Source organism: Bison bison, unplaced genomic scaffold, assembly GCF_000754665.1.
Source record: "Bison bison bison isolate TAMUID 2011002044 unplaced genomic scaffold, Bison_UMD1.0 scf7180017864265, whole genome shotgun sequence".
NCBI lineage: Eukaryota > Metazoa > Chordata > Mammalia > Artiodactyla > Bovidae > Bison > Bison bison.
Genome location: NW_011494837.1, coordinates 354370 through 381944, shown reverse-complemented (window position 1 = coordinate 381944; position 27575 = coordinate 354370). Strand labels below are relative to the sequence as shown.

The 27575-nt window shown below is 40.1% G+C and overlaps 1 protein-coding gene across 1 annotated transcript in view; it reads right to left on the bottom strand.

Annotated features, from left to right (window-relative positions):
- Positions 1-5983: 5983 nt before the first annotated feature.
- Positions 5984-27575, bottom strand: part of GABRR3 (gamma-aminobutyric acid (GABA) A receptor, rho 3) — a 44891-nt gene continuing 23299 nt past the window's right edge. The window contains exons 5-9 of the mRNA XM_010848381.1: positions 26889-26971; positions 25703-25843; positions 20975-21127; positions 11904-12100; positions 5984-6286 (exon numbers count right to left, since the gene is read on the bottom strand). Of these exons, the coding sequence (XP_010846683.1) occupies positions 5984-6286; positions 11904-12100; positions 20975-21127; positions 25703-25843; positions 26889-26971 (877 nt within the window). The remainder of the gene's footprint in view (positions 6287-11903; positions 12101-20974; positions 21128-25702; positions 25844-26888; positions 26972-27575) is intronic.

Below are 27575 nucleotides of genomic sequence, written 5' to 3'. Positions count from 1 at the left end.
ATAGCTCATCCTTCAAAAGACCTGATAATAAAACACAGTCCCATTTTTTTCCCTAAAACAAATTAAGTAGTGATATATTGAAAGGAAAACTGGCAATTTTTTGCCAGTGACTGTGAAATCTGTCATCACTTTTGGCCCCATCATTGACCAAAAGCATTACGATTAAGCAGGGGATTGAAGAACACCTGATGATGCTATACTTTTTCTGAAGTTCCTGTGTTCTCGCAAAGTGTAGCAAAGGTTGAAACCTACGCCCACCATTTTATTTTCTGAGACATGGCCACCTTGCTTTCATACATTCTGAGTTAACCCCCACCATTCCCTTTCCTCAGTGGATATGACTCTCTTGTTTCTCTCTTGTTTATAGCTCTCTTTGGGTTTCTCAGTCCCCTTCCTTTTCTTTGAGATGTTCCTAATTATGAACATCCTTCCTATTTCAATAGCCTAAAAGAAAAATCTCCTTAATTATTCCATGCATTTTGTCTCTCATAACTTCTTTACAAGAGGAAAAAAATATTCAAGTTCTTTATCAAATCCAGGGAAGTCAAACTGCAATTGGAAAGTGATAGGACTTTGAGGAGATGGGAATACCAGACCATCGTAACCTGTCTCCTGAGAAACCTGTATGCAGGAAGAGAAGCAACAGTTAGAACCGAACATGGAACAATGGACTGGTTCCAAATTGGGAAAGGAGTACATCAAGGCTTGTCACCCTGCTTGTTTAACTTATATGCAGAGTACATCATACAAAATGCTGGGCTGGATGACTCACAAGCGGAAATCAAGATTGCTGGGAGAAATACCAACAACCTCAGATATATATGCAGATCTGAGTGAAGAGGAAATAAAGAGCCTCTTGATGAAGGTGAAAGAGGAAAGTGAAAAAGCTGACTTAAAACTCAACATTTGAAAAACTAACATCATGGCATCCAGCCCCATCACTTCATGGCAAATAGACGGGGGAAAGTGGAAACAGTGTCAGATTTCATTTTCTTGGGCTCCAAAATCACTGCAGACAGTGATTGCAGTCATGAAATTAAAAGACACTTGATACTTTGAAGAAAAACTATGACAAACCTAGACAGCATTTTAAAAAGCAAAGACCACTTTTCCAACAAAGGTCCATGTGGTCAAAGCTATGGTTTTTCCAGTAGTCATGTATAGATGTGAGAGTTGGACCATGAAGAAGGCTGAGTGCCAAAGAACTGAAGAAGGCTGTGGTGCTGGAGAAGACTTGAGAATCCCTTGGACAGCAAGGATATCAAACCAATCAATTCTAAAGGAAATCAACTCTAAATATTCATTGGAAAGACTGATGCTGAAGCTGAAACTCCAATACTTTGGCCACCTGATCCAAAGAGCTATCTCACTGGAAAAGACCCTGATGCTGGGAAAGATGGGGGGCAAGAGAAGAGAGAAGGGGGCAACAGAGGATGAGATGGTTGGATGGCATCACTGACTCAATGGACATGAGTTTGAGCAAGCTCTGGGAGATAGGACAGGGAAGCCAGGCACACTCAGTTCAAAAGAGTTGGACACAGTTTAGCGAGTGAACAACAACAGGACTTTGAAATTAGGCAGGACTTTACAGTTTGATGTAGTGTTTTAAAACAATGTTTACAAGGAGAGAGTGGGTGGCTCCATCACAAGTGAGGTAGTTGGGAATGTAACTGACTGTTTGCCTAAGTTCCTGCCAGGAAATGACAGGAGCACCAGGTATAGAATTTTAGTTGAAATAGCAATTTCCTTACTACCTCCTTATCTTGCTTCTTTGAGGATGTTACTTAATCTCATTGAAATTTTGACCTTCAGCATAAAACAGAATTAGATATAATTATTTTCCTCATTAATCTTCATGTAAAAAAGGTACACGTGCATTTACCTGTGTGTTTATGTGTGTGATTTGAACAGGCTTATGAGTGGCACAAAACAAAACGATAAACCTCATTCATGAAAACTCACCCGCTTGCAAGGATTAAGACAATATACCATAAACTATGATTTTGTAGCAAGTCATAGGCAACTATTTGTAATCTCCATTGTTTTCCTACTTACAAAGATGGTTTGTGGCAGCAATAAAATCATGGAAGGAAGCCAGATTCCTACAAATTGGACTGCTTTAATATAAGTATTTTATACAATACTGAAACTTCTTTTATATACAGGGAATGTCAAGGGATATATATTCGTATATGAGGGCTCTACTTTGGGAGAAAAAATGAACTAAAAATAAAAAGTTCCTTCAGTGACAGTAATCTATACCCGAGAGCTTCCGGATAGATAGGTGAGCCTGACATGGCAGATTCTAATAGCAAACAGGGATTCTACAAAGAGAATAAATGCTGAAACTTGGATATGGCTAGAAACTTCATTTGTTTCTAAAATAATGTCACATAAATATTTTTTATGTTGCTAATTGCAACCCATTATAATAGCATACAGTGGAAAATAAAGCAAATGTCCCATAGGAGATGGGTTAAGTAAACAGTGGTACACTCATTCAGTGGATTGTTCTGTGTGTATAAAGATTAGTTTGGCCAGCAGGGGGTGGTGGGGGAGGGGGGAGAATGGCATAGCTGTCAATGATAAGAATCAAACAAATTGAAAAAAGTATTGCTTATAATCCAAGGAAGAAAACCTAGCTAAAAACAGCACAGTTTAGACACATTTTCAAACAGAATATATGTTTAATAAGTCAGGGAGTATCCCTCTTCAGTTACCGTATCCCCAACAGTGTTTGGTATGAGGTAAGTGAGTGAAAGTCCCCAGTCGTGTCCAACTCTTTGCAACCCCATGGACTATACAGTCCATGGAATTCTCCACGCCAAAATACTGGAGTGGGTAGCCTTTCTCTTCTCCAAGGGATCTTCCCAACCCAGGGATTGAGCCCAGGTCTCCTGTGTTGCAGGTGGATTCTTTACCAGCTGAGTCACAAGGTAAGCCCATGACATAAGGGTTCACATTAATAAATGAAAATACATACAAAATATTTTGTTAGAAATATATAATGTTATACATAGAAAAAAATCTAAGAATATTCATTAAAATGAAAACTGTTTAAGTGGATTTTGTTTGCTGATTGTTTTTAATTTTTATAATAAAATTGTGTTTCTTTTGTAATCAGAAAAAAAAAACAATAAAGTTAAAATATATCTGCTTATAGGTTTTTTAGCACAATCCTTATAAATAAAATAGCCTGTTTCTATATTTAGTCAGTTTATAGAGCTGGCTGGCTTTTTCTTAAGCTTGGAAAGCAACTTATTTTCTGAAATCCTCCTATTTTATCCAAGCTTATCCCTCAGCGAACAATCACACACAGTCTGCTTCAGACTGTAATCAGTAAATGAAGTGAAAATCACAATGAGGTAAGCATTATATGCTCTCTGCCACTGACAGATTTCCCAGGTAAGTGTGACTTCATTCTTCATGAAATAAGAACCAAACCCAGAAACCTTGTTGCTCCCCAGCAGAAATGAAACTTACAGAAACAGCTCCATCCTTGCTGTTATCAAGAAGTCACTGACCTGAAAAGAAAATTGAGCTAAAATCCTAGCAGCTTACTCTGAATGCTCTAATAATTCTCTTGAGCAGCAAATGTATTTTAGACATTTATTACTGAAAAATAAAATGTCTGTGTTTCTAGACATTAACAAAAGTTACGTTTGGTTGGCCAACAATTGTTCATTAATGGTCCTCAAGAGGAATGTCGAGTGTAAGTGTAGTGTGATAGAGACTCATTTTTCTAGTCTAGATTGCCAAATGTATTCAATGATGCATTTGACTTTAAATTGTGAAATGAATATGCCCAAGGGAAGCATTAGATGTCCTGAATGTTACAGTTCAAATAGAAGAAAGGAGGCAATATTTGAAAAACGAGAGAGTCAGAAGAAGGGAACTGTGTAGATCTGCTTTGTTCATTTGTAGATTTGTCTCTCTTTTTTTTTTTTTGGCATCAATTATATACAGAGTATATCAGAAGCAGAAATGTTAATCCAACTATAGTATTTTGCTTAAATAATAGCTACAAATTCTCAAAGATCCACTTAGGATATTAATCTGTTTTACATTTTGAAAATATAATCCTAGAAAATATTATCCCTTTTAAGTCATGCTTAAAAACTATTTAATAAATAGTTTTAAATTTTATTCATTGTCTATCTCCAATCAAATAAAGTTTTAAAATAAATTAAGTTAGCTCAACTTTGGACAGTTTCCTAGAAAAATATAATCCTTAGAAAGTTTTGAAAGAATTGGAGAGTTTTATTAAGAAAATAGAATGAAATATCCCCAAATTAGCCTGCCCATGAGGGAAATCATAATAGAGAAAGAATTTGCCTTTTGCACCGAAGAGGAAAATAAGTTTCTGGAACATTATGTCATTAACGATAGAGAATCAAAACCAATGTTATTGGTAAACAAGTAGGACGTTATTTGTCTCTTCACCTGGCATGAAATAATTCAAATAATTTTAGCTCACTTTATGGTAAAAAATAAATGGCAAGACACCTGAAAGTAATACACTATTTATTTCCCTTAATTCAATCCCAGAAATCAAAATAGGATGAGAAATATTTCATACTTCCTATCAAGAGCTTATCTCTAAATGGAATCTTTTTCACAAATACTTAACACGAAAACATGCACACTGTCAATCTACAAAATGAATGCTGAACATTGGAGTTTTTTTCTACTTACCAAACATTTATTTAATACCCACCTGACCCTATTTACTTAGTTCCACCAAAGTTACTAAAGATTGCTATGGGATACATACATTTCATTCAGTGTTTTCCACTCAACCCCATGTCTGGAAGTATCTTTGTTTATAAATTAAGAGCCCACATCCCATTGTGGATGTTCTTTTCCTTCTTTTGGCATCCCTTTTGCAGAACCTCAGAAGCACAGTATATATAGCTCTGCTTTAACATCCATTACATTTATTATTGACTATAGCTGCCATTTCACTGTTCCTACTATGCTGTGCACTGACTGATGGCAGGAATGTCAGCTTGTATTCATTCTTTTAGTATATCTAACACCTAATAAAGTACCCAGTACATGTAGGAGGTCAATAAACATTTGGTAAACAAAGGCAACTAATTAAATACCTCCAAAAAGGTATGAAAGCTACAAGATGCTATTATTGAAAATTAATGTATAATAGCAACTTAGTATTAGGATGGGAAGACTGACGTTTAGATTTTTTTGTCCTGCTTGGTGTCAATAATGCACGAAACAATAGTAAAATAGGATAAAAGACTTGATTGGAGACGGAAGAAGGATACTCTTCAAGAGGATCTCAGCTGTGTGAGAGTCCATGGTGCCACCTTGATGCTAATATTCTTCCTCGGAAGGATCCAATGCTGTCAGGGAATCTGACAGCTGGCTAGCACTAAGAAACATAGTCACCCTGAATAATTGGCACTGAAAAGTTTTTACTGAAAGTGAAAAGTCAGTCGTGTCCGACTCTTTGCAACCCCATGGACTGTAGCTTACCATGCTCCTCTGTCCATGGGATTCTCCAAGCAAGAGTACTGGAGTGGGTTGCCATTTCCTTCTCCAGAGGATCTTCCTGACCCAGGGATTGAACCTGGATCTCCCTCATTGTAGGCAGATGCTTTACCATCTGAGCCACCATGGGCATAGTCAAGCTTAATTTTTCACTCAAATGCAGATAATTTACATTTAGAAAGCAAGGAGAGTCCAGATAAAGTAGGTACAAATCCCTTCCCTATGGAAATTGGTTTTCCATATTATGCATGCTTGTGACCCTTACTGATAGAGCCAAATTCTCCTAAGACTTTAAAGTCTTTCCTTGAGGTAAATCAGTCAACTTTCACATTTTCTTTAGGACAGGATAGGTGATTGGCTGACTCCAGTTTAGTCTGGTACCATCCAACTTATAGTTAAGAGTTGGTGGTTTTCGTTGTTGTTTTTAACATAATCTGACTCCAAACACATTTTATCAATTTGGATTTCCTCTTCAAACATAAATACTCCAGTAGAACAAATTAAACGTAATGTACACAGTGGGAAATAAAATCCTTGAATAGGTGTCAATGACATGGTTGTTCTCCAGAATGATTCTACCAACCTGCCCTCCTAGGGATTTTCTCCTCTGTATCCGAGGTGAATCTGCACTGAGATTGCCTATGCATCTTCCTTGCAAGGCGTCCTCTTCTGAGTGTAGAGAAAAGGAAGTCTGGTCCATGTCAGTCTTACAGTCATGATAACAACCATCAAAGGCCATGGCTTGAGTTGCCTCAATACTGTACATTCTAGAAATCTAACAAAAAGACTTTGTTAGTAAGTCATGAATATGGTTTTAGGAGAAGGAATTACAGTCAAATGCTAAACAATCAGATTTTTAAAACAGTTTTAATAAATAATAAGAATGCTTATTTTAAAGAGTAAAAGTCTAGTTTTGCTTCTGGTGTGTGATTAAAACTCACCATCATAAATGGAAAACATCGTCTTAGACATCCATTTTTAATATGGATTTAAGGAGCGAGTATTATACAAATATTTGAACATTATACAAATAAATGTACCACAACTATAATTGAAAATGTTTTCTAATTTAGTCCTGGCCTGTTAGACTGTACCACTCAATGTTTGTTTCCCCAAGAGGGACATTGTTTCAGGTGTTCCTTTCTGTTTCTGAGTGGTGTGAATTGTTTGCTCTAAGTTTGTGAATTGAAATGGAATATGATGTATCAACTAAATGGACTTGTTTTTCAATGTAGTTTTCCTTTTTAGAAAAAAACAGAGCAGTATGCTTAATCAGTGTTTTGTTTTGTTTTGTTTTGTTTTTTTGTCCCAAAACAGAATAATAGCATCTGGTGATGCTTTCCGAGAAAACAAAATCTCTTCTTGATCTATAGGGAGGTTTAAAAATGAACAATATACACTGGCTACTGTTGGATGAAAGTACTCAGAATTCAAATCGGAGGCTGCAGAGTAAATTCTACCAAAACATGTATTTTGTTTGTACTGACTCAAAAGCCTAATGTTTTACTGAATTCAAAACGCAAAGGGACAATTTTGTGCAGTCAGTAAACTAACCAGCAAACCATATTAGAGTTATGTTGTCCCTTTTTGTTTTAGTCCCGGAAACTTTCCATAGTAAGATGAAAATGGGTAAAATAAACATGAAATAGCATCAAGATTGAATTACTAACCAATAGCCAATAATAACATTAATAATATGTTCAACTCTGGATCAGAGGATAGAATAACTGTGTATAGTCCCCTTGGTGGTTTTGCTAGCCACCCAGAACACTGCTGAGTTGTCTCACTGAACATCCACACTTTTATCTTAATAAAAATGTCACTGTGGTGCTATGCTCAGTTGTGTCCAACTCTCTGTGACCCCATGGACTGTAGCCGCCAAGCTCCTCTGTCCATGGAATTCTTCAGGCAAAAATACTGGAGTGAGTTGTCATTTCCTACTCCAGGGGATCTTCCCAACCCAGGGGTCAAACATGGGTCTCCTGCTTGCAGACGGTTTCTTTACTGTTTAAGTCACCAGGGAAGTCCCCAAAATGTCATTAGAGTGTTAAGAAAAGATATACTCTTCTTTGAAAAACAAGGGTACCATTTTCTTTTTCCATTATGATATTTTAGATCTCTAAAACTGATTAAGTCTTACAGTGCACAATTTACCAGCAGGCTGCTAATTTCCACAAGTAGGTAAGTTGGCTGTTTCAACAGAAATAGCTTTTGAACTGGTCTTTTCTTTTTTTCTCTCCAGCTTGCAAATAAGCACATAACTAAGGCATATTATATTTAAAATGTAGTTTTGACGGTCTTAGACTGAATTCTAAGTCCTAGAATTAGGAAAACATTTGGGTGAAGGAATAAGAAATAAAATATTAATAGTTTCCTTTCTCCTTTCTGGGCAAAGGTCAACACCAGGGACAAATTTTCCATGGCCCTTGCTCTTCTCCCAGCTCTTGGTGTCTGGGGGCCGGGGTGGGGGGTGGTTGGGACAGGTGTGCGGTGGTGGTGATGGGGTGGTGGTGGTAGGAAATGACCTGTACTTGGTGCCAGTGGTGGTTTAGTTGCTAAGTTGTGTCTGAACTTGCAACCCCAGGACGGTAGCCCACCAGGCTCCTCTGTCTGTGAGATTTCCCAGGCAAGAATACTGGAGTTGGTTGCCATTTCCTTCTTCAGGGGATCTTCCTGAACCAGGGATGGAACCCTCATCTCCTGCATTGCAGGCAGATTCTTTCATGGTTTCACAGGGAAGAGCTCTGTAGCCTAACATTCCTGGTCTTTCCCATCATCCGAGGGCTTTGGAGGAGGGAACTAGCACGTGTGGCTTAGCCCCTTTGGAGTTACTTTGGATCTGCATTGGTGTCCAGGTTTGTTCTCTGAAATGAGGTAAAGGAAACTGTCCTTACAGAGAAATCCTGAAGCATCAAAATTTTCCCATGACCAAGGAGAGTAAGTACATTGGATACAGGGATGAAATATTAGTGGGACCCCCCTGGCTCACAGATCTAAGGCACTTTCTCCAAACTACTTTACCAGTAACAAAATAAGATCATCACATCCATCTGTCTGGCTGCTACATCTCTCTCTCCCTCAAACTGGTTTCCCAACTCAGGTACAGAGAGAAGAGGTATCATCGATTAACCCCCAAACCTTCAGATACATGTTTCTTCCTTGTGTCTCACCAGAACATCCCAGCCCTTTAAAGATCTCTTTAAAGATCTCAAACAGCCTGTTCCCAAAACTGCTACTCCTTCAGAGCGTATGCTCTGGGCGCTAGTCACAATAAGAATGTAACATTTGTGTAGCGCTATATAGTTTGCAAAAATTTCAGATGCATTTATTATAACATTTGATCTTCACAACAAGGTAATAGAGAAGAAATTCCACCGTTTTGCAAATACAGAATGAGACAGTCTGGGATACTGAGCTAGGTTGTTAGGTTTGGCATCACTTTTGACTCCAAATCTGTGCTCTTTCCTTTGTCCCACAAACATATGAAGGGCAAGTAGGACTCTTTTTTTGAGAAAATTGCAACTTTGAAGGAGGCTTAGAAGGGTGGTTTCCAGAGGTTGGGTAGGGGGAGGGGAAATGGGGAGTTGTTTAATGGGTACAGAGTTTCAGTTTTGAAAGGTGAACACTTTCTGGGTTGTATTGGAGAAGGCAATGGCAACCCACTCCAGTACTCTTGCCTGGAGAATCCCAACAGTGTAAATATTCTTAATACCACCAAACTGTACACTTAAAAACAATTAAGATGGCAAGTTCTATGTTATGTGCATTTTACTACAATTAAAAAATGTCTTTTAAAGTGAATGCAGCTGCCGCTAAGTTGCTTCAGTCGTGTCCGACTCTGTGCGACCCCATAAATGGCAGCCCACCAGGCTCCCCCATCCATGGGATTCTCCAGGCAAGAACACTGGAGTGGGTTGCCATTTCCTTCTCCAATGCATGAAAGTGAAAAGTGAAAGTGAAGTCGCTCAGTCAAGTCCGACTCTTAGTGACCCCATGGACTGCGGCCCACCAGGTTCCTCCGTCCATGGGATTTTCCAGGCAAGAGTACTGGAGTGGGGTTTAAAGTGAATAATGCTTATTAACTCAAAAGAATCTCTTCTGTGGTACACAGAAGATTGTGTACAACTTGATCAAGTGAAAAAAATTCAGTGATCACAGATGTTTTGGTGGGGGTGGCTAGTGGTACAGGTGGGAAGACGAAGAGGTAGGTTTTGGGGAGTCAAAGGACTAGATACAGGTGGCCAAAATCACTATAGTGCCTCTTTCTTCAGTTAACCACTACCCACATAAAGACAAAACAAAATAAAAAAAGAACAAAATTCTTTTCCTCATCACTGTTTTCTCTTTCACTTCACATCTTACCTAATCATTGCTGTTCACAGTGTGCTGTGGATCAGTGGAGTCTGGGCCATCTTAGAAATGCAGACTCTTAGCTCCTACCCAGACCTACTGGGTGAGAATCTTAACAAATCCCAGGTGAGGTGCGCATTCTGATCACTGCATGCTTGTCTAAAAGCTCCTGATTTTCTCACACCTGCATAGCAGTCACTGTGTATGTGACAGAGACACGTACTTCCATGCTGTCGACAAAAGGAACTAAAGAATCTCTGATGAAGCAAAATCAGCTTCCATTACAGCTTTGACTCAAAGGATATGAAATTTAAAAACTGAAGTAGCATTAGGTGATCTGAATTGTGATTGCAGATCTGTTAGCTGTGGATCTTTTGGCAAATCACTTCACTTCACTAAAACTCTTCTGTTTCAGTTTAGAAATAGAGATAATAACCACTCTGAGGCCTACATCGTGGAGCCAGTATGAGGGTTCAGTTCAAGAAGAGGATATAAAAATGTTCTTTTTAAAAAGGATTAAATACTCTCACTAGAAGCATAAAAAATATTAAATAACGTTTTGGTATGTATAAATACTCATTTAAGAATTTCTTCTTAAACCAGTGTGAATGTATCACATTAAAATTATTGCATTATATATATACATACATATGAAAATATATATATACACAGTATATATATACACACACACACACACACTTTGACCATATACAATACTGATGCAAAGAACCAACTCATTGGAAAACACCCTGATGCTGGAAAAGATTGAAAAAGGAGAAGAGGACAGCAGAGGATAAGATGGTTGTATAGCATCATTGACTCAATGGACATGAACTTGGGCAAACTCTGGAAGATGGTGAAGGACAGGGAGGTCTGGAGTGCTGCAGTCCATGGGCTTGCAAAGACTTGGATATGACTTAGCAACTGAACAACAGCAATACATATACATGTGTATCAAATTAATTTGCATGTGTGTATGTATGTATACACACATATTAATTGGATCCGCTAGGTTTCTGAAGTAAAACAGCATGTTTTACTTCAATTGGTGCCCCAACCCTTTGTGAACGGAGCAGGTAGAGATCAATCAATCCAGGTTGATAAAGCAATGTCATAAGAAATATGTGACAACACTTAGGACCCAGAAGGCACCTTGTTCCCTGTATATGGTGAAGAGAAGAACCTTCCTTTATGCTCTACCACTCACCTGAGTGACAAGAAAAATAAATAAATCCTAGCTCTTGGTGGAGATCTATTATTTACTGGTTGAGAGCACAGCCTTTGGAGTCAGAAAGCTCCAGAAGCATATCTTGATTCCTCTAAAGCTGTGTGACCTTGGTAAAGTTACTCCCCAACTGCTCCTACTTCACCTCTGTAAAATGAAGGTGATAAAGTACTGTCCTCTTCAGGTTACAGTGAGAATTAAGTAATATAATATGTTGGGTGGTTAGCACAAAGCCAACAGATAAGAAACACTCATTAAACGTTAGCTATCATCATCCTTGGGCTTCCCTAGTGGCTCAGATGGTAAAGAATCTGCCTGCAGTGCAGGAGACCCAGTTTAATCGCTGGGTCAGAAAGATCTCCTGGAGAAGGGAAAGGCTATCCATTCCGGCATTCTTGCCAGGAGAATTCCATGGATAGAGGAGCCTGGCAGTTCATGGGATCACAGAGAGTTGGACAGGTTTGAGTGACTAACACACACATACACACACACACCATCAGCATCATTCATCTACATGAAAGGATATGATTTGTACATCAACCCCTTCTTTTCCAGGGTTAAAGTCAGTAGAGGGGAGCACATTGTGAGAAATTCCTCATACAGAAAACCTCCTGGCAAAACTTTCTTTTGCGATGCCAAGGAAACCAGCCAGTGCAGAGCAGAAAGGGTAAAGTTCAAGATTATTTGTCATAAACTTGCATTTTGCCAAGTTACACAAACTTCATACAAGGGTTGCAATACTGCCAGGAGAGGGCATGGATGAGGATAGCCTTTTTCACATTCCAAAAAGGATCCAGTAGTGAAAGCAAGGCAGTACCTTCCCGGTCTTCTTGAATCGTTTCCGCTCTTCCACTGTGGTGAGGTAGTTCACGGCTGCGTACTCAATGACTGACAGGAAGACAAAGAGGGAGCTGACCCACAGGTACACATCCACAGCCTTGATGTAGGACACCTGGGGCATGGAGGCACTCACCCCGGAGAGGATCGTGGACATGGTCAGCACTGTGGTGATTCCTGCCATTCAAGAACAGTGATGAACAGCTCACTGACAGCACCATTCAGCTTCAGGTTCCAGAGCCAGAGGACACCAGGGGGGACATTTCCAGGCCGCTATCTGCTGATCACAAGTGTGTGAGGGCCGGGAATCTCAGCAAGTCAACCGAGTACAGCTTGAGCCTAAGCCAGAACCTCCCGTTGGGTTTCTCTTCCTGTGTCTTTTTCTTACCCTCAGCCCCACTGTCCATGATGTTCCCCTTCCCTCCAGCTAAAGTTTCCAGAGTCAGACGTGTCCCTAAAGATTCATGGCTCCTACCCTCAGCTGGGCCTCTTTTAACCATCCCAGAAAAGTAAAAACGTATTCCATTTTTAAAAATTCTCTGAGATTGTCTATACCAATTTTTTCAGATCCTGCATATATGCATTAATACACAATATTTGTTTTTCTCTTTCTGACTTACTTCACTCTGTATGACCATCTCTAGGTCCATCCATGTCTCTGCATATGACCCAGTTTTGCTCCTTTGTATGGCTGAGTAATATTATATTGTAAGGAGGAGAAGGGGACAACAGAGGATGAGATGGATGGATGGCATCACCAACTCGATGGGCATGAGTTTGAGTGAACTTTGGGAGTTGGTGATGGACAGGGAGGCCTGGCATGCTGCGATTCATGGGGTCGAAAAGAGTCGGACACAATTGAGCAACTGAACTGAACTGAACTGACCTCACTAAATATTCTGAATATTCATTGAAAGGACTGATGCTGAAGCTGAAGCTCCAATACTTTGGCCACCTAATGTAAAGAACTGACTCACTGGAAAAGATCCTGATGCTGGGAAAGATTGAAGGCAGGAGAAGGCAACGACAGAGGATGTGATGGTTGGAAGGCATCACCAACTCAATGGACATGAATTTGAACAACTCCAGGAGTTGGTGATGGACAGGGAAGCCTGGTGTCCTGCAATCCATAGGGTTGCAAAGAGTCAGACACAACTGAGTGACTGAACTGAATTGAACTGAACTGAAGCAGAAATAGAGACACAGACATAGAGAACAAACAGATGGATATCAAGGGGGGAAAGGGGGAAAATGAATTGGGGGATTGAGATAGACATATATACACTACTGATACTATGAATAAAATAGATAACTAACGAGAAACTACGGACAGGGAACTCTACTGAGTGCTCTGTGGTGACCTAAATGGGAAGGAAAGCCAAAGAAGAGGAGATATATGTATAACTGATTCACTATGCTGTAGCAGAAACTAACACAATACTGTAAAGCAACCATACTCCAATAAATTTTTTAAGAAATTTTAAATTGAAGGATAATTGCTTTACAGTATTGTATTGGTTTCTACCAAACATCAACATGAATCAGCCATAGAAAAAAATTCTTCTGAAAAAGAAATTAATTCTAAAACCATTTCCACCACTATTCCCCATCATTTCACAACTTTTACGGTTAAGAAAGTATCTTCATGTCAATCTTAAATCTTTCGTTTGTCAGGGAGTGCTCTTTAGTAGCATTAAAGATTGCTGTCCCTGTACTTTTCTTTCACATAGAATACTTACAGGCCATTGTCATTGCTCTAACTTTGTCCCATGTTACTGAAACTACAGCTCAGTTGCGACTCAGATTGGAAGTGTGGTGGTGGAGGCTTAGTTCTGAGTAAGTATTTACTAAGCAGCTGCTGCTGCTAGGTTGCTTCAGTCGTGTCCGACTCTGTGCGACCCCATAGACAGCAGCCCACCAGGCTCCTCTGTCCATGGGATTTTCCAGGCAAGAGTACTGGAGTGGGGTGCCATTGCCTTCTCCGACTAAGCAGCTGCTAAACACCAATTACTTTTTGCCCCACTCCTCCCGTTACCCTGTCTCCTATTTTTCCCACTTCTTCCCTACTATTATTCCCTTCTTACTGCTTTCCCTTTCATTTCGTTTTCTCTTCCTTTCCCTTCTTTAATCCCTGCAATGGGCATCAGAGGTAAGGAGATCAAGATTCTGGGGGACAAGGGAGAAAGGAGCGACTGAGATTTCCTTAATAAAAATGACAACTTTAGGGAGAGCTCTTCTGTGTCTACACTGATTTCTCAGAGAGAGGCTGCAAGAGTAGTGCCTGGAGAGAAAGCCTAGTATTGTAAATATTCGAAATGTATGCTGGCTGGCATGGTTTTATTTCTTAACTTCCCACCAGGGAGGTGCAAATGGAATCCTTAATGATTTTTATAAGTTGTGAGGACATTTTAATGTCAGCAGACAGAGTCCCAAACAGCAGGAAGAACACTGTGATTTACTCCTAAAATGTACAGACACAGCAGGTGGACAGCTCTCAGCCACACATTCCTACCTTTTCAACAAATTCTGTCATTTTGTAAGGTTTTCATCTGAGGGAGGCCCACATCAAAGACAATGACAGCGCTACAGAGCTATTCAATTTCAAATTAAGTTTTTTCCTGTGGATGGTGTAGACCAAAGCCATTTGGCAATCTGACAGTCACTGTGGGAGAACCCGAAATCTCACCTTCACATGGATTTGAACTCCAGAATAAGAAACCTAAATGCTTCTCCAGCAATTACCATTACATGCAGGCCACTGACTCATTGAGTCTCAGGTCTCCCCAACAATGGTCATGTCAACAGTGTGCATATTGGTGGATACCGTTAGCATTCCTTGCTACATAAACATGGAGATATGAAATTTTTATTAAGGTACAGGTGTACGTATCAGAGAAGGCGATGGCACCCGACTCCAGTACTCTTGCCTGGAAAAGCCCATGGACAGAGGAGCCTGGTGGGCTGCAGTCCATGGGGTCACCAAGAGTTGGACACGACTGAGCAACTTCACTTTCACTTTTCACTTTCATGCATTGGAGAAGGAAATGGCAACCCACTCCAGTGTTCTTGCCTGGAGAATCCCAGGGACAGAGGAGCCTAGAGGGCTGCCCTCTATGGGGTCACACAGAGTTGGACACGACTGAAGTGACTTAGCAGCAGCAGTACGTATACCTGAAGCTGAGATTAATAAATACAACTTGTTTGCCTTTATTGAATGTTTACCCACCACTGCTGCTGGGGCTGCTAAGTCGCTTCAGTTGTGTCCGACTCTTCGAGACCCCATGGACTGCAGCCCACCAGGCTCTTCCGTCCATGGGATTTTCCAGGCAAGAATACTGGAGTGGGGTGCCATTGCCTTCTCCGTTACCCACCACAAACCTAGGTAAATATTAGCCACACATTGCAGAAAAGAAATATGAGTGAAAAGTGGCTAATTAGCCTGAATTTTGCCAGGAGCAGAATTGAAACCTTCTCTCTGAATATAGAAACCCATGCTTTTATTTCATGCAAACCTGTGGCCTCTCATTCTGAACCTGAAAAGGAAATTTCCTTTTGTTTTTAAGATTATAGACCAGTCTCTATATATGGAGTATCTCTGAGACAAGATGCTATAAAACTGAGTGTGGAATTCTGTCGGGAAGCATGAAGGTATTTTGTGCTTTTCAAGAGGCCGGAAGTCTTATTTCGTCAGGATTTCACTGGTAAAACTATGAAAATCCTAAATGAATATTCCTGTTTAGTCACTTACCTCATTTGTTCAAAATTTTTTAAATGTTTCCTCTTACTGGGTTTTGAAGATATGGAAGATAGTACTTGATTCTTTTTTTTTTTTCAGTGACAGTAACATGAGGCTTAGCAGATGAAATAAGGGTTTAGAAAAACACACAAATACATGCTCCTGTCATGTATTTCACATTGATGACTGTTGAGTCAATAAAAGGGGATTGGATCATTTATATTTGCCAGATAGCAATAAACAAGCAGTCATTTTCTTTAGAAGGGTGCTTAGTACAACTATGGAGAAGGCAATGGCACCCCACTCCAGTACTCTTGCCTGGAAAATCCCATGGACGGAGGAGCCTGGTGGGCTGCAGTCCATGGGGTCGCTAGGAGTCAGACACGACTGAGCGACTTCACTTTCACTTTTCACTTTCCTGCATTGGAGAAGGAAATGGCAAGCCACTCCAGTGTTCTTGCCTGGAGAATCCCAGGGACGGGGGAGCCTGGTGGGCTGCTGTCTATGGGGTCGAACAGAGTCGGACACGACTGAAGCTACTTAGCAGTAGCAGTAGCAGTAGTCCAACTAACTAATGGTAAGTTTATTTTTAAACCAGCATTCTAGATTTTCCTGTTTAAAAGAAGCAGATGGGGAGGGTGGGGAGTGGGGGAAAGGGAGTAAAGGATGAGAAAACTGATGTATAAATTCCTAAAGCAATAGAATTTAGAGTGAGGAGTATTACAGCTACATTAAACACACTTATTATGTCTTGAGCCGCCCCTTAGAAATACATTAATCTTGACAAATTGTATTCCTTCTAAGCCCATTAAAGTTAACACTGCAATAAAGGAGTTTTGAATTATATGAAGTGAGCATTTAGTCAAAGAAAGGACCTGTGTTGGAATTAGAGAATTATCTTCCCACCTACTGAAATCGCTATGCATAGATAGGAAAGCATTGAGACAATATTTAGTCTGGACCCTGAGACTCAACTTCCCTGAGCCATGCAGTTTCTCCCCTCTATTAATTCTTAAGGTTACATATGAGATCCTAGGAGCCCTTCAGTCAGGGGAGGATTGTTATCTATTTTTATTTCTCATTGGCTATGTTTTGCCATACACGATGAGGCAAATGTCAGGGGTGTGGGGCCCCATGCCAGGAAAGGATAATGTTTCCTGAACGGCAGAAGACAAGAGGTGGTAACTGACAGACAGCTCAGATCAGCCTTCAAGTGCCTCTGGGGGATGGGCGGACAGTGAGAAAGCTATGAAAGAACTTAAGAGTGATCTCAGCTTCTGAGTGGATTAAACGGGATGCAATGCAAAGACCACTGGATTAGGAGTCAGAAAGGGATCTAGAGAAAGGAAGGAAGCTTTGGTTGAGTGCTTCGGCCATTGTAGCCCTGAGCTATGCAGTTTACACACATCGATCTTTGTGAGGGCATGAGGGCCTACAGAAGACACTTAGAACTACTAGGTCAGTTCACCCCTCAGTAGCTGTGTTGTAGGGAGCTCTTTTGAAAGGAAAGATGTCTACATTCATCTTTAAATGAGTAAAAACATTTCCCCTGTGGGCCAAGGCAGAAAGAAAATATTAAGTGATGTAAGGGAGAGGAAGGTAGGCTGGATATCCCAATACTGCTCTTTGGACAGAAAGTACCAACCATTATCTCACAGATGTGGTGCCAGAGTCCACTGCATAGGTGTTCTAGTTACTTCTATAATGGTAAAATGAATAGCTTCTAAGTATTATTTTCCAGGTATATGGCATAGCCTCCATTATGCATTTTTCTTTATGAATGAATACATGTCTGAAAGTTGTAGTTGCCTTCCTTTGCCAGGAAATATCTGTCTATTTCCTGATAAATGACCCCATTACTTTATACATTGTATATAAAGGGGATACCCAACAGGAATGCAGAGGGGCCCAACAGGAATGATAGAGGCAAGCAAGGAAGGAAGAGGATGAGAGAGGGGAGAAGAGAACCCTTCATGACAGTAAAAACATCCTTCAACAACTTTGTAAGAGTTCTTCACTCCTTATCTGTGTAAAATTGAATAGAATCATAGACTAGTATTTTAACCCAATACATACTCTGAGTTATGATTGCTATTATCTCTAGTAATAGAATTGCCTAATCACAACTGATACTCTGTGCTGTTCTGCCTCTATTGTTCTTTATCTGAAACATGACAGACGTGGAAGGGTTTTAACCAGCAAATGATTCATCCTTAGTCAGCAAATGAACCCAAATGCAGAAGAGTCTTAATGAGAAATGAATCATCATTGTTTTTTAGTTAGTAACTAAAATACAGCTATTAAAAACATGGTGGGCGAAATACTGGCAGTCTAACAACTATATATTAAGCACAAAATACGTGCAGGGCACTGTGCTAGTCACCATCCTTGAAGAATTCATATTCTAATAGAGAAGACAAGATGAGCTACCAACCCACCCCACAGCTGAACAGGAAACAGATGAAGCAGGTTCCTTAGGAGAGATACAAAGCGCTTTGTGGTTCAAAGATGAGAGAGACCATACCTGCCTGAAACCATCGGTAAAGGCTTCTGGCTTGTTCAGAAGTGGCTAAATTTGTCAGAGAAAGACAGGTAGGGAGGGCATTCTAGATAGAGTGGGAGTCAGCACAAATGTCCAGAGGTGAGAGAAGCAGATAGGCAAAAGGGCCTGTTTGAGAACACTGAATATTCAAATTGACTGAAGCTTATTAAGGTAAGTCTGGTGGCTCAGACAGTAAAGAATCTGCCTTCAGTGCAGGAGACCCAGGTTTGATCCCTGGGTTGGGAAGATCCCCTGGAGAAGGAAATGGCAACTCACTCCAGTATTCTTGCCTGGAGAATTCCATGGACAGAGGAGCCTGGTAGGCTACAGTCTATGGGATTGCAAAGAGTCAGACACAACTGAGCTACTTTCACTATTAGGGCAAGTATTTTAGGGCAGGGGTGTGGCTGAAAATTTGGCAAATAAAAACAGAATATTCAGTTATATTTGAACTTCAGATAAACAATGAATAATGTTTCAGTATCAGTGTGTTCCATGCAATATTTCAGATGTTCCTATACTCAAACATTGTTTGGTGCTTAACTAAAATACAAATTTAACCCAGTATCCTGTGTTTTATCTGACAAGCCTCAAGGGACACCTTGAATTCCAAGTTGAGTGTATTTACTGCAATCACATTTGAGATTGAGAGTATGATGATCACATTTGTGTCACAGAAGTATCACTCTGGTGGTAGGGTTGAACTTGGGCAAGAAGAAAAGGAGGTGAGATAAGCAGTTACAAGGCTTCTGCAAGCCCAAACTCCATCTTTGTACAAATTACTGAGAGGTATCCCTTCCTCTGGAGGATGTCACTCCAAACCACGTGCCAAGAAGCTTAGGCTGGATCTCTGCTCCCCACTAGGTGCATCTATAAGTTAGGAGTTTGGGAGTAACAGATACACACTGCTGCTGCTGCCGCTGCTGCTGCTGCTGAGTCGCTTCAGTCGTGTCCGACTCTGTGCGACCCCATGGACTGCAGCCCACCAGGCTCCTCCGTCCATGGGATTTTCCAGGCAAGAGTACTGGAGTGGGGTGCCATTGCCTTCTCCGACAGATACACACTACTATATATAAAAGAGATAACAACAAGGACCTACTGCATAGCACAGGGAACTGTACTTAATATCCTGTAATAACCTATAATGGAAAGGAATCTAAATCACTTCGCTGTATACCCGAAACTAACACAACACTGTAAATCAACTATACTTCAATAAACAAATAAATTAAAAAAAAAAAAGATGGCAAAGTATCTTTCAAAGAACCTGAGGGTGGAAGGAAACAAAAGCCTGAGAACATAGTAGTGTTCTAGAAATGTTTGTTCTCTCTATTAAAATGAAGGAGGGACACTTCTGATTTGTATATTATTTTATATAAATCTGCCTAGCAATTTCCTAACTCTGTAAACACAAGCAGCACAGAATTTCAGTGTTGCCCATTCAGTCCAACCTGCCTGAGAGCCAGCTTTTATTGCTGTCATTTTCATGATATAAGAGCTAAGCAGTCAGCTTCAGGGATCCCATTGAAACTCATGTCCATAAACCTTTAGAGACTGAATGCCTTTCTCATTCTGTCTCAAGGGCTGGAAATGGGCCTTTAGTCTCTCTTTGGGTCTATACTGCCCCACTGCCGTACTGAGGTCAGGGCCAGGCTGGTCTGATATGAAGGAACAGCCACAATAATTTAGTTACTCATTCAGATGGTATTTTCCCCCTTGAAGACATTCAAGACTCAAATGCTTGTGAACTGAAACTTTTAGTAGGGGAAAGAGGTAAACAAATCATTAATATTAATGACAATTTATGTCTTTCAAATATCTTTAGAAGTATGCATATAATTTGTCAACATTAACTTAGAAATCACTCCTTCTGGAATGAATTGTGTGATAATTATGATGACTGTGAACTATTTATAACAATCTTCTCCCTAAACAGAGCATTATGGGTGAAAGAACAAAATCAGCCCAAATGAGAGAGTTCTGCCCCAAACCAGCCAAGAAGGCAGGTGGGTTTGACTCCTGGGTTCTCATTAAGTAACATGTTGTCTAAGTACTTAGCTTGGCAAGTCTACTTTATAAGGACTCAATCAAAATCGCTAAGTGGGTCTGAAGTGGTTTCCATAAATTTGTGTGTGTGACAGTGGCATGTGATGTCTCTAGATAGAGTGACAATCACACCTGTTAATGAGGCTGGCAATGTTTCCCCATTTGTAATCTCTGAAGTGCCACAACACCTAAAATTCTGCTGTAATGGATTCTGATTTCAGTATTTATTAACAGGCTATGCCATAATTTTTTTTAAACTAGCTCTTATGTTTCCAAATTCAAGCATTCGACTCTCCAAGAGGTAATTTATTAAGGTACCAATAGTAGAGTGTAAATTCATTTGAACTGAAAACTTCTGCAATGTAAGGGTTTGTCAGGCAAAGTGAAGTGAACTTGGGCAAGAGACAGGGAGGTTTTCCTGAAAGGCAGAAAAGAGACATTTGTGAAATGAGTCTGTTTCTGCTTCAAAACTTCACCCTCTCTCCTCCCTACCCTCCACCTTGGGTCAGTTGGTGCAGTCTTCATACTGAATGTCTTGGTTTCGAGGAAGGAGTCTAGCTAGAATTTGCCCTTATGGCTGTCAAGCCAAATACTGTAACCTGAGTGCACATCATAACTATCCCTACTAACCCATCACCCTCTTTCCCTCTCCACATATCACCAATTCATTCACCCTCCTTGACATTTCTCCCACATTAACATTTCACAAAGGTACAGAAAGACTCACCCAAGGAAACTCTTGCGGGGACAGCTCTTCGGTCAATCCAAAATGAAACCCAGGAAAGCATTACCATCAACATAGCTGGGAAATAGGTTTGCAGGACAAAGAAGAAAATATGTCTCCTTAGCACAAAGTTGATGAAAAGCCTATTATACCAACCTATGAGGAAAAGTCAAAGTTTTCATCAGAACAGGCTTTTTTTTGGTGGAAATGCCATACTTAGTGACAATAACCTGCTTCTTTAGACTCCAAGCTCTTAGGTAACATGGAACTTAAGACACCCTTGTTTACCCAGTACTGGGATAGGACCTGGGCCTCCAATGTTGGTTGAACTAACTGAACTGCAGTAGGTTTAATTGTCTGACTCAAAGGTTCTCCTTTAAATTTCATATTTGCTGTTCAGGGATGAATGGTTATTATATTTTGTGGGGTGGCCTTTAGAGACCTTACTCCAAAATGTTTTGTGTTTGCAGTGTTTCTTCAGGTGAAAAAGTCTTCAATATATGGCTAATGACTGATGCAAGAGCCAATAAACCACTTATGAGCTGTAACAAATGACATGCAACATTTCATCTGGAGGAAAAGATTCACAGCAGCTTCTCTGTCACTGGATTCCAAGTTAGGATCCAGATAGCTAGGGATTCAAAGAGGGGCTGGGGGAAGGGAGTATCCATAAACAATTTTTATTATTTCAAAGTTTCGAGGGTACCATTAATTTATCTATTCTAATCTGTTGAAAAGTAGCCAAATGGTGTTTCTTTGTCTCTTGTTGGAATTATATAAATTCATGTTGGTATTAGTTTGTACTGATCAAAGCAGCAGTTGCAGTCATGTCAATATGCATAGATTGTTCAGCTTCCCATTTCACATTGGCTGCAAGAAACCATGTTTAGAAGGTTAGAGCATGCTTTTGGACCATCTATAGGACTTCTCTGATGCCATTTCCTGGTAACTACATGTTAGATTCTATATGATAACTTATGCTTATTTTACATTTTTCTTTCTCATATTTCTCTTTCATATCATCTTGCTTTATTTTACAATGATGCCAATCTTATTAAATCTTTCCTAAAGTAAGCAATGAATAATGAAAATATACCTTTTATAAATAAGTGGTAAGATTAATTTTTCCATTATAAATGCAGTTGACTGTAATCCAAATTATTCAGGATTTTAACCTATATTTTAACCTATATATTTTAACCTATAGTCTTTTAACCTATAGGTTAAAAATAATAAAATTGAGTTATAGGTGTTGCAAGGTTGGAGAACTCTTCTACTTCCCCAGTAGTAATTTCTGAACCCAAGATGGCAAACTTACTAGACAGATCAGGTAAACATTTAGGCAAACATATACCTGGTCAATCTTCACTGAGTTTGCAGACTGTATGCCTAGTATTCTATTCTTAATTAACTGTTGGTTACCTTTCTTTTTCCTACTTGTTTTAGTTTCTCTATCAGTTGATATGCATCAGGAACACTAAACAATTTCATTACCAAGAGTAATAAAAGATACATGATGTATTATACTCTAAAGTCAAAATATGCCTTTTTTTAAGCTACTCATTGTCTTGTATTACCCATGTTACATCCCACTTTATTATAGTCCGCAGTTGAGAGTTTTGATTATGGCTATAGAGTGGAATAATAGCATCTCTGATGTTATAGCTTCATATAATTATTGTGAAATTATAAGGGATAAGGAAAAGCTGGAAAGTACTTCATAAAGACACATGCATATGCTTTTAAGTTCTGAAATGTATTTGGGCAACGAGGTCTTTTTTTAACTCATAATTTTCTGAATAATTTTTTTTTTTTTTTTGGGCAACCAAGCAGGAGACATGTTGCTCTGTCTTGAAGTTTTTCTGGGAAGGGGAGACGAGGGATAGTTCTGTTGTTGAAGTTGTAGCTAGGAAGAGCTCCCTTTACCCACCGGGAAAGATAGTGCTGCTCTGGAAAGGAGTGGAGCTCTCATTCCAGGAGTGCAAAAGAGTAGGACTCTATTTTTGATATTTGACTACTGATAGCTCTCTAGCTCCACTTCTCCTTCTGCTCCACACCTGGGCAAGCTAGGAAGAAAGCCAGATGTTCTCTCTTTACTGATGGGAAGATCAAACCATGAAAACATGGCCCCATGCAAGGAGCCCTCACTTGAGTCCCACTTTCTAAGCACCACAGAACCCCAAGTCCAGAGGCCCCTTCCTGTTCTCTCAAGACATTTTCAGATATGCTTTGAAGCCTGCCCTGCTCTCTCTAGAAAACCTCATTATGTAAGTAATAAATCTCTGTATACCCTTTCAGCATCTGTGTGCCATCACCAGTTTTGACATCTGAACTAAATTTTGGGTGGAAGTGTCCACCCACCTCCATCTGGTTGCCACATGGTAGAAAGAAAGGAAGTTTATGAAAGAGAGAGAAGGGCTGGAGAACTGGCAGCAGGGAAATGGAAGAGGTGGGCAGTGACTGGGCACTTAGTCCAAGACAATGTCCCAGAAGATTTTTATATCCAAAGACTGTCACCTTCAATGGCCTGTTGATGCTAAGGCTTCATTCTGTGTTGAAAGGCTAAAGATGCTGCTGCTGCTGCTGCTAAGTCACTTCAGTTGTGTCTGACTCTGTGCGACCCCATAGACGGCAGCCCATCAGGCTCCTCCGTCCCTGGGATTCTCCAAGAACACTGGAGTGGGTTGCCAAGTTTCATTATTGTAACTATACTTCTGACTCTTGTAACTGAGCCAGAATTGTAATTTTTTTTCTGTATAGCTGATTTAGGAGTGGCGGTTATGGTGGTTGTTTTAATGATAGGCATGAAGACAAAATATAAAATATTTTTATGAAACTAATATGTTTAATTTGAGAAAAACACTTGAATTTGGCTCTCAGGTGACCTTGTTTGGTAATTCATGCATAATGTGAGGAAGAACTATTACCTACTTGTGAACTAAAATAAATTCTAAATGCTGATCTTTTCAAAACCTAAGAAATGCTTGAATGAACTCAGAGATTAATAACTTGATATTTGAATACAACTTTCAAAATGCTTTATTCTTCTCTTTTAAAAAAAAGTAATATTAGGGGACCATTTTGGGCTCCCAGGTGTTGCTGGTGGTAAAGAATCTGCCTACAGTGCAGGAGATACAGGAGACTTGGGTTCGATCCTGAGTTGGAAAGATCCCCTGGAGAAGAAAATGGTAACCCTCTCCAGTATTTTGCCTGAAAAGTCCTATGGACACAGGAGCCTGGCAGGCTACAGTCCATGGGGTCACAAAAGAGTCGCATATGACTTAGTGACTGAGCACACACACATATAGGAGCCCATTTTAATCTTTCTCATTATAAAGTATGTCTGTGTAACAACAAAAAAATAAAGAAGTATTGAAATAAAATTTAAAATTTCCCCAATATCTGTACTTACTTCTCATAGGCATATAAAGTGCAGGAATCACTTTACTGATCAAGTCATTCGGTTGCTATTTATTGAGCATCTATCATGCCCCAGGCGTGTTTGAGGTGCTGGGTGAGAGACAGCGAACAAGGCAGACAGATAGATCCCTACACTCTTTCTAGCCAGGCACTCAGATAAGAAAGCAGTCAAACAGAGATGTATTTCAGGAAGTGGTTAGTGCTGTGAAGACAAATACGCATGGGGAATGGCGAGGAGGGAGGTTTATTGTACATAGGATGGCTAGGAAAGCACTCTTTGAGGAGATGATATTTGAATGAAGTTCTGAGCAAAACGGGGAAGCTGGTCATGAAAAAATCAGGGAAAACACACCAGGCAAAGAAGGTGAAAGCAGAACCCCTGCGGGTGGAGTGAGGTGGGTGTGTTTGAAGACAAGCAAGAAGTGGGGAGGCCGGGCAGCGAGCGGTGGTTGGTGAGGTCAGAGCCTTAGGCAGAGAGTGATCAGGTAGGGCCTGTGGGCCATGATGAGAAGCTTAAGTTCTGCTGTAAGTTTGGTGGAAAAGCACCGCAGGGTTTTAACAGGAAAGAATTGTGTTCTTCATGTTTTCAAAAGAACACTCTGTCTGCTGTATGAAGAGTAGACTGCAGGGGCCTAGGGGAAGCTAGACATCAGTTAAAGGTGTTTACATGATAAAGACAGAAATGTGTACACATGGTCTCTGACCTAGGATGCTTTGACTTATTTTGACTTTATGATGGTACAAAAGTGATGAATATTCAGTAGAAACTGTACTTCCAGTTTTGAATTCTGATCTTTTCCCATGCTAGCCATATGTTCTTGCATGATGCTGGGCAGTGGCAGCAAGCCAGCTGTTGGTCAGCCCCATGATCTTGAGGGCAAACAACTGATATACTTGCAATCGTTCTGTACCCAGACAACCTTTCTGTTTTTTCAGTTTCAGTACAGTGTTCAATTGCATTACAGGAGATAGTCAACACTTTACTTTAAAATAGGATTTGCATTAGATGATTTGCCAACCATAGACTAATCTAAGTGTTCTGAGCCTGTTTAAGTTTGGCTACGCTACTTTATAATGTTCAAGAGGTTAGGCGTATTAAACGTACTTCAGCTCATGATGGGTTTACTGGAAGGTACCCCATCGTCAGCTGAAGAAGACCTGTATTGCAAAGATAGAGATGGCTGCTGGGAAAAGAAGGATATATTATTGGTCAAATGGGAGGCTTGTTTGGACTCAGGACTAGCCACATGTGCTTTGCAGACAGCAGATGCTTAATAAATGCTCATGACTTGTTCACACAAAATACTGCACCTGTGCTGCTATAGAAAGCAAATCCACTGGATGCACTGAACTCCTCAATGAAAAACTGAGACAGGGAAATGTGCTCATCAGTGTTTAGGGACTTGTTTCCATGTTTCCAGTACAGCATTAGATCCTCCTCATTGTAGGCATCTAAGACAAGAAAATAACATCCCTGCAGTTAGAATGAGCTCCTGTAAGTTCCATGAGGTCCATGATGGTGCTTTATAAAGTTCTGTATCCCCAGGGTCTGGTCCAATGTCATGGTTCTGAAATATATGTTTGCCAAAAGACTGATAATACCCATATCATAAAAAACAAACAAACAAAAAAAAACCCTCCCACAAATTAGACCCTGATTACTGACAGAGTGTGGTTGGGTTTTCTCATGCCCACATGATGCTTTAAAAACTCTCCAAACAGCTGTTCCCCTGTCTGTGTGCACTGTGATGTCACAGCACCACCTCTCACTCACAGGCCTGATGCCAAGGCTTTAGGCCTCAAACTGGTTTTGTGACTGTCTTGGATGAAATTGCAAAGTGAGCTGGGCTTGTAGAAAATTCTCTTGTAAGATCAAATAGTGTGACAGAGAGTTTCCAATGGGTCTGGGGAGAATTGTCTCTGTAGGAGACATCTGTTGAGATTCCCAGCACTTTACCTGCATCATGAAAAATTGCAGTCAGCGTTTAATAAGTCATGTCAAAAATAGCTGGGGAGGGGGTGTGGATCTAAGTAATTGACAGGGCTCTGGCTCAGATGTCCTTTGACAGGGCTTTGACTGGGTGATCTAAATCTAGAGCTGGGTTTTTCTGGGGAAACAAGATACACCTAATGGAAGGTTGGGATTCATATAAGAACATAAATGGCAGAGTTTTCTAAATTTGCCATTCTATGTTAATAACATTAGCAAGAATACACGTTTTTAAGGAGCTATTCCTTTAAAATCATTGTGAAAACTGCAGAATATGTAGTTACCAAAGCATTTTTTTCTTGACTCTTTTATCTTCTCATCTGCAAGACAATTTGCCATCATCATTCTTACCCAAAAGACCAAGCAACCAACCAACCGATAAGCTTTTTTGGATAAACATATTTAACTTATATCAAAATGTTCACATGCTTGTTAAGATATTTACTGCAAGTATGTGATGGTGTGTTCAGACTACAGGTACTCACTCCATTGGGAGGTTACACTTACAGCTTTCCAGTTCAAGGGAACAGTTTTGAGTGTCAAGAGGAAACCTGCTGAAATCCATAAAGCACATTGCTGAAACAGTTATCCTATAGGAAGAATAAGAAAAAGAAAACTGCAGGTCATTTGACCACACGGTCAAATAAGTAATGTAGCTTAAAGCTATCTGACACTCTGCCTGTTTCGTGCACCTTTCAAGAATAATGCCAAACAGGTGTCATCATCTTCTATCCAAGTAACCCATAAGGAAGCAAACCCAGGAAGGTAGGTGATTGCTTAAGACCCAGAGTTAATGAGTGAATTCCTGCTGTAAGAATTGCTTCTGATCTCACCATTTCCTGGTCAGCTTCCTCTATACTTTCTGGCTCGGCTGTCTTCAGAAAAACACACTTCAAAGTGAGAAGACTTTAAATAGACTTAAATATTTTCTGCTTTTTGGAAGATTCAAACTTAAATAGTTTCCAGTAATAAAGAGCTGGAATGGTGGTAATAAAAACCTATGAGTAAAGGTTTCCTTCACAAAGCAAGTTTACCTGAGGAAATTATCTTTGCAGGAGTGAGTGGAAAGCCGGCAGCATTTTCAGTTAGAGATCTATGTGCACAATGCATAATTCAGGTGCTATGAAGTCAAAGGGCTTACATACTGATGAGGGCTGTTCTTCACATTTTATGTCCTCCTAGCTTTTCCTGCGG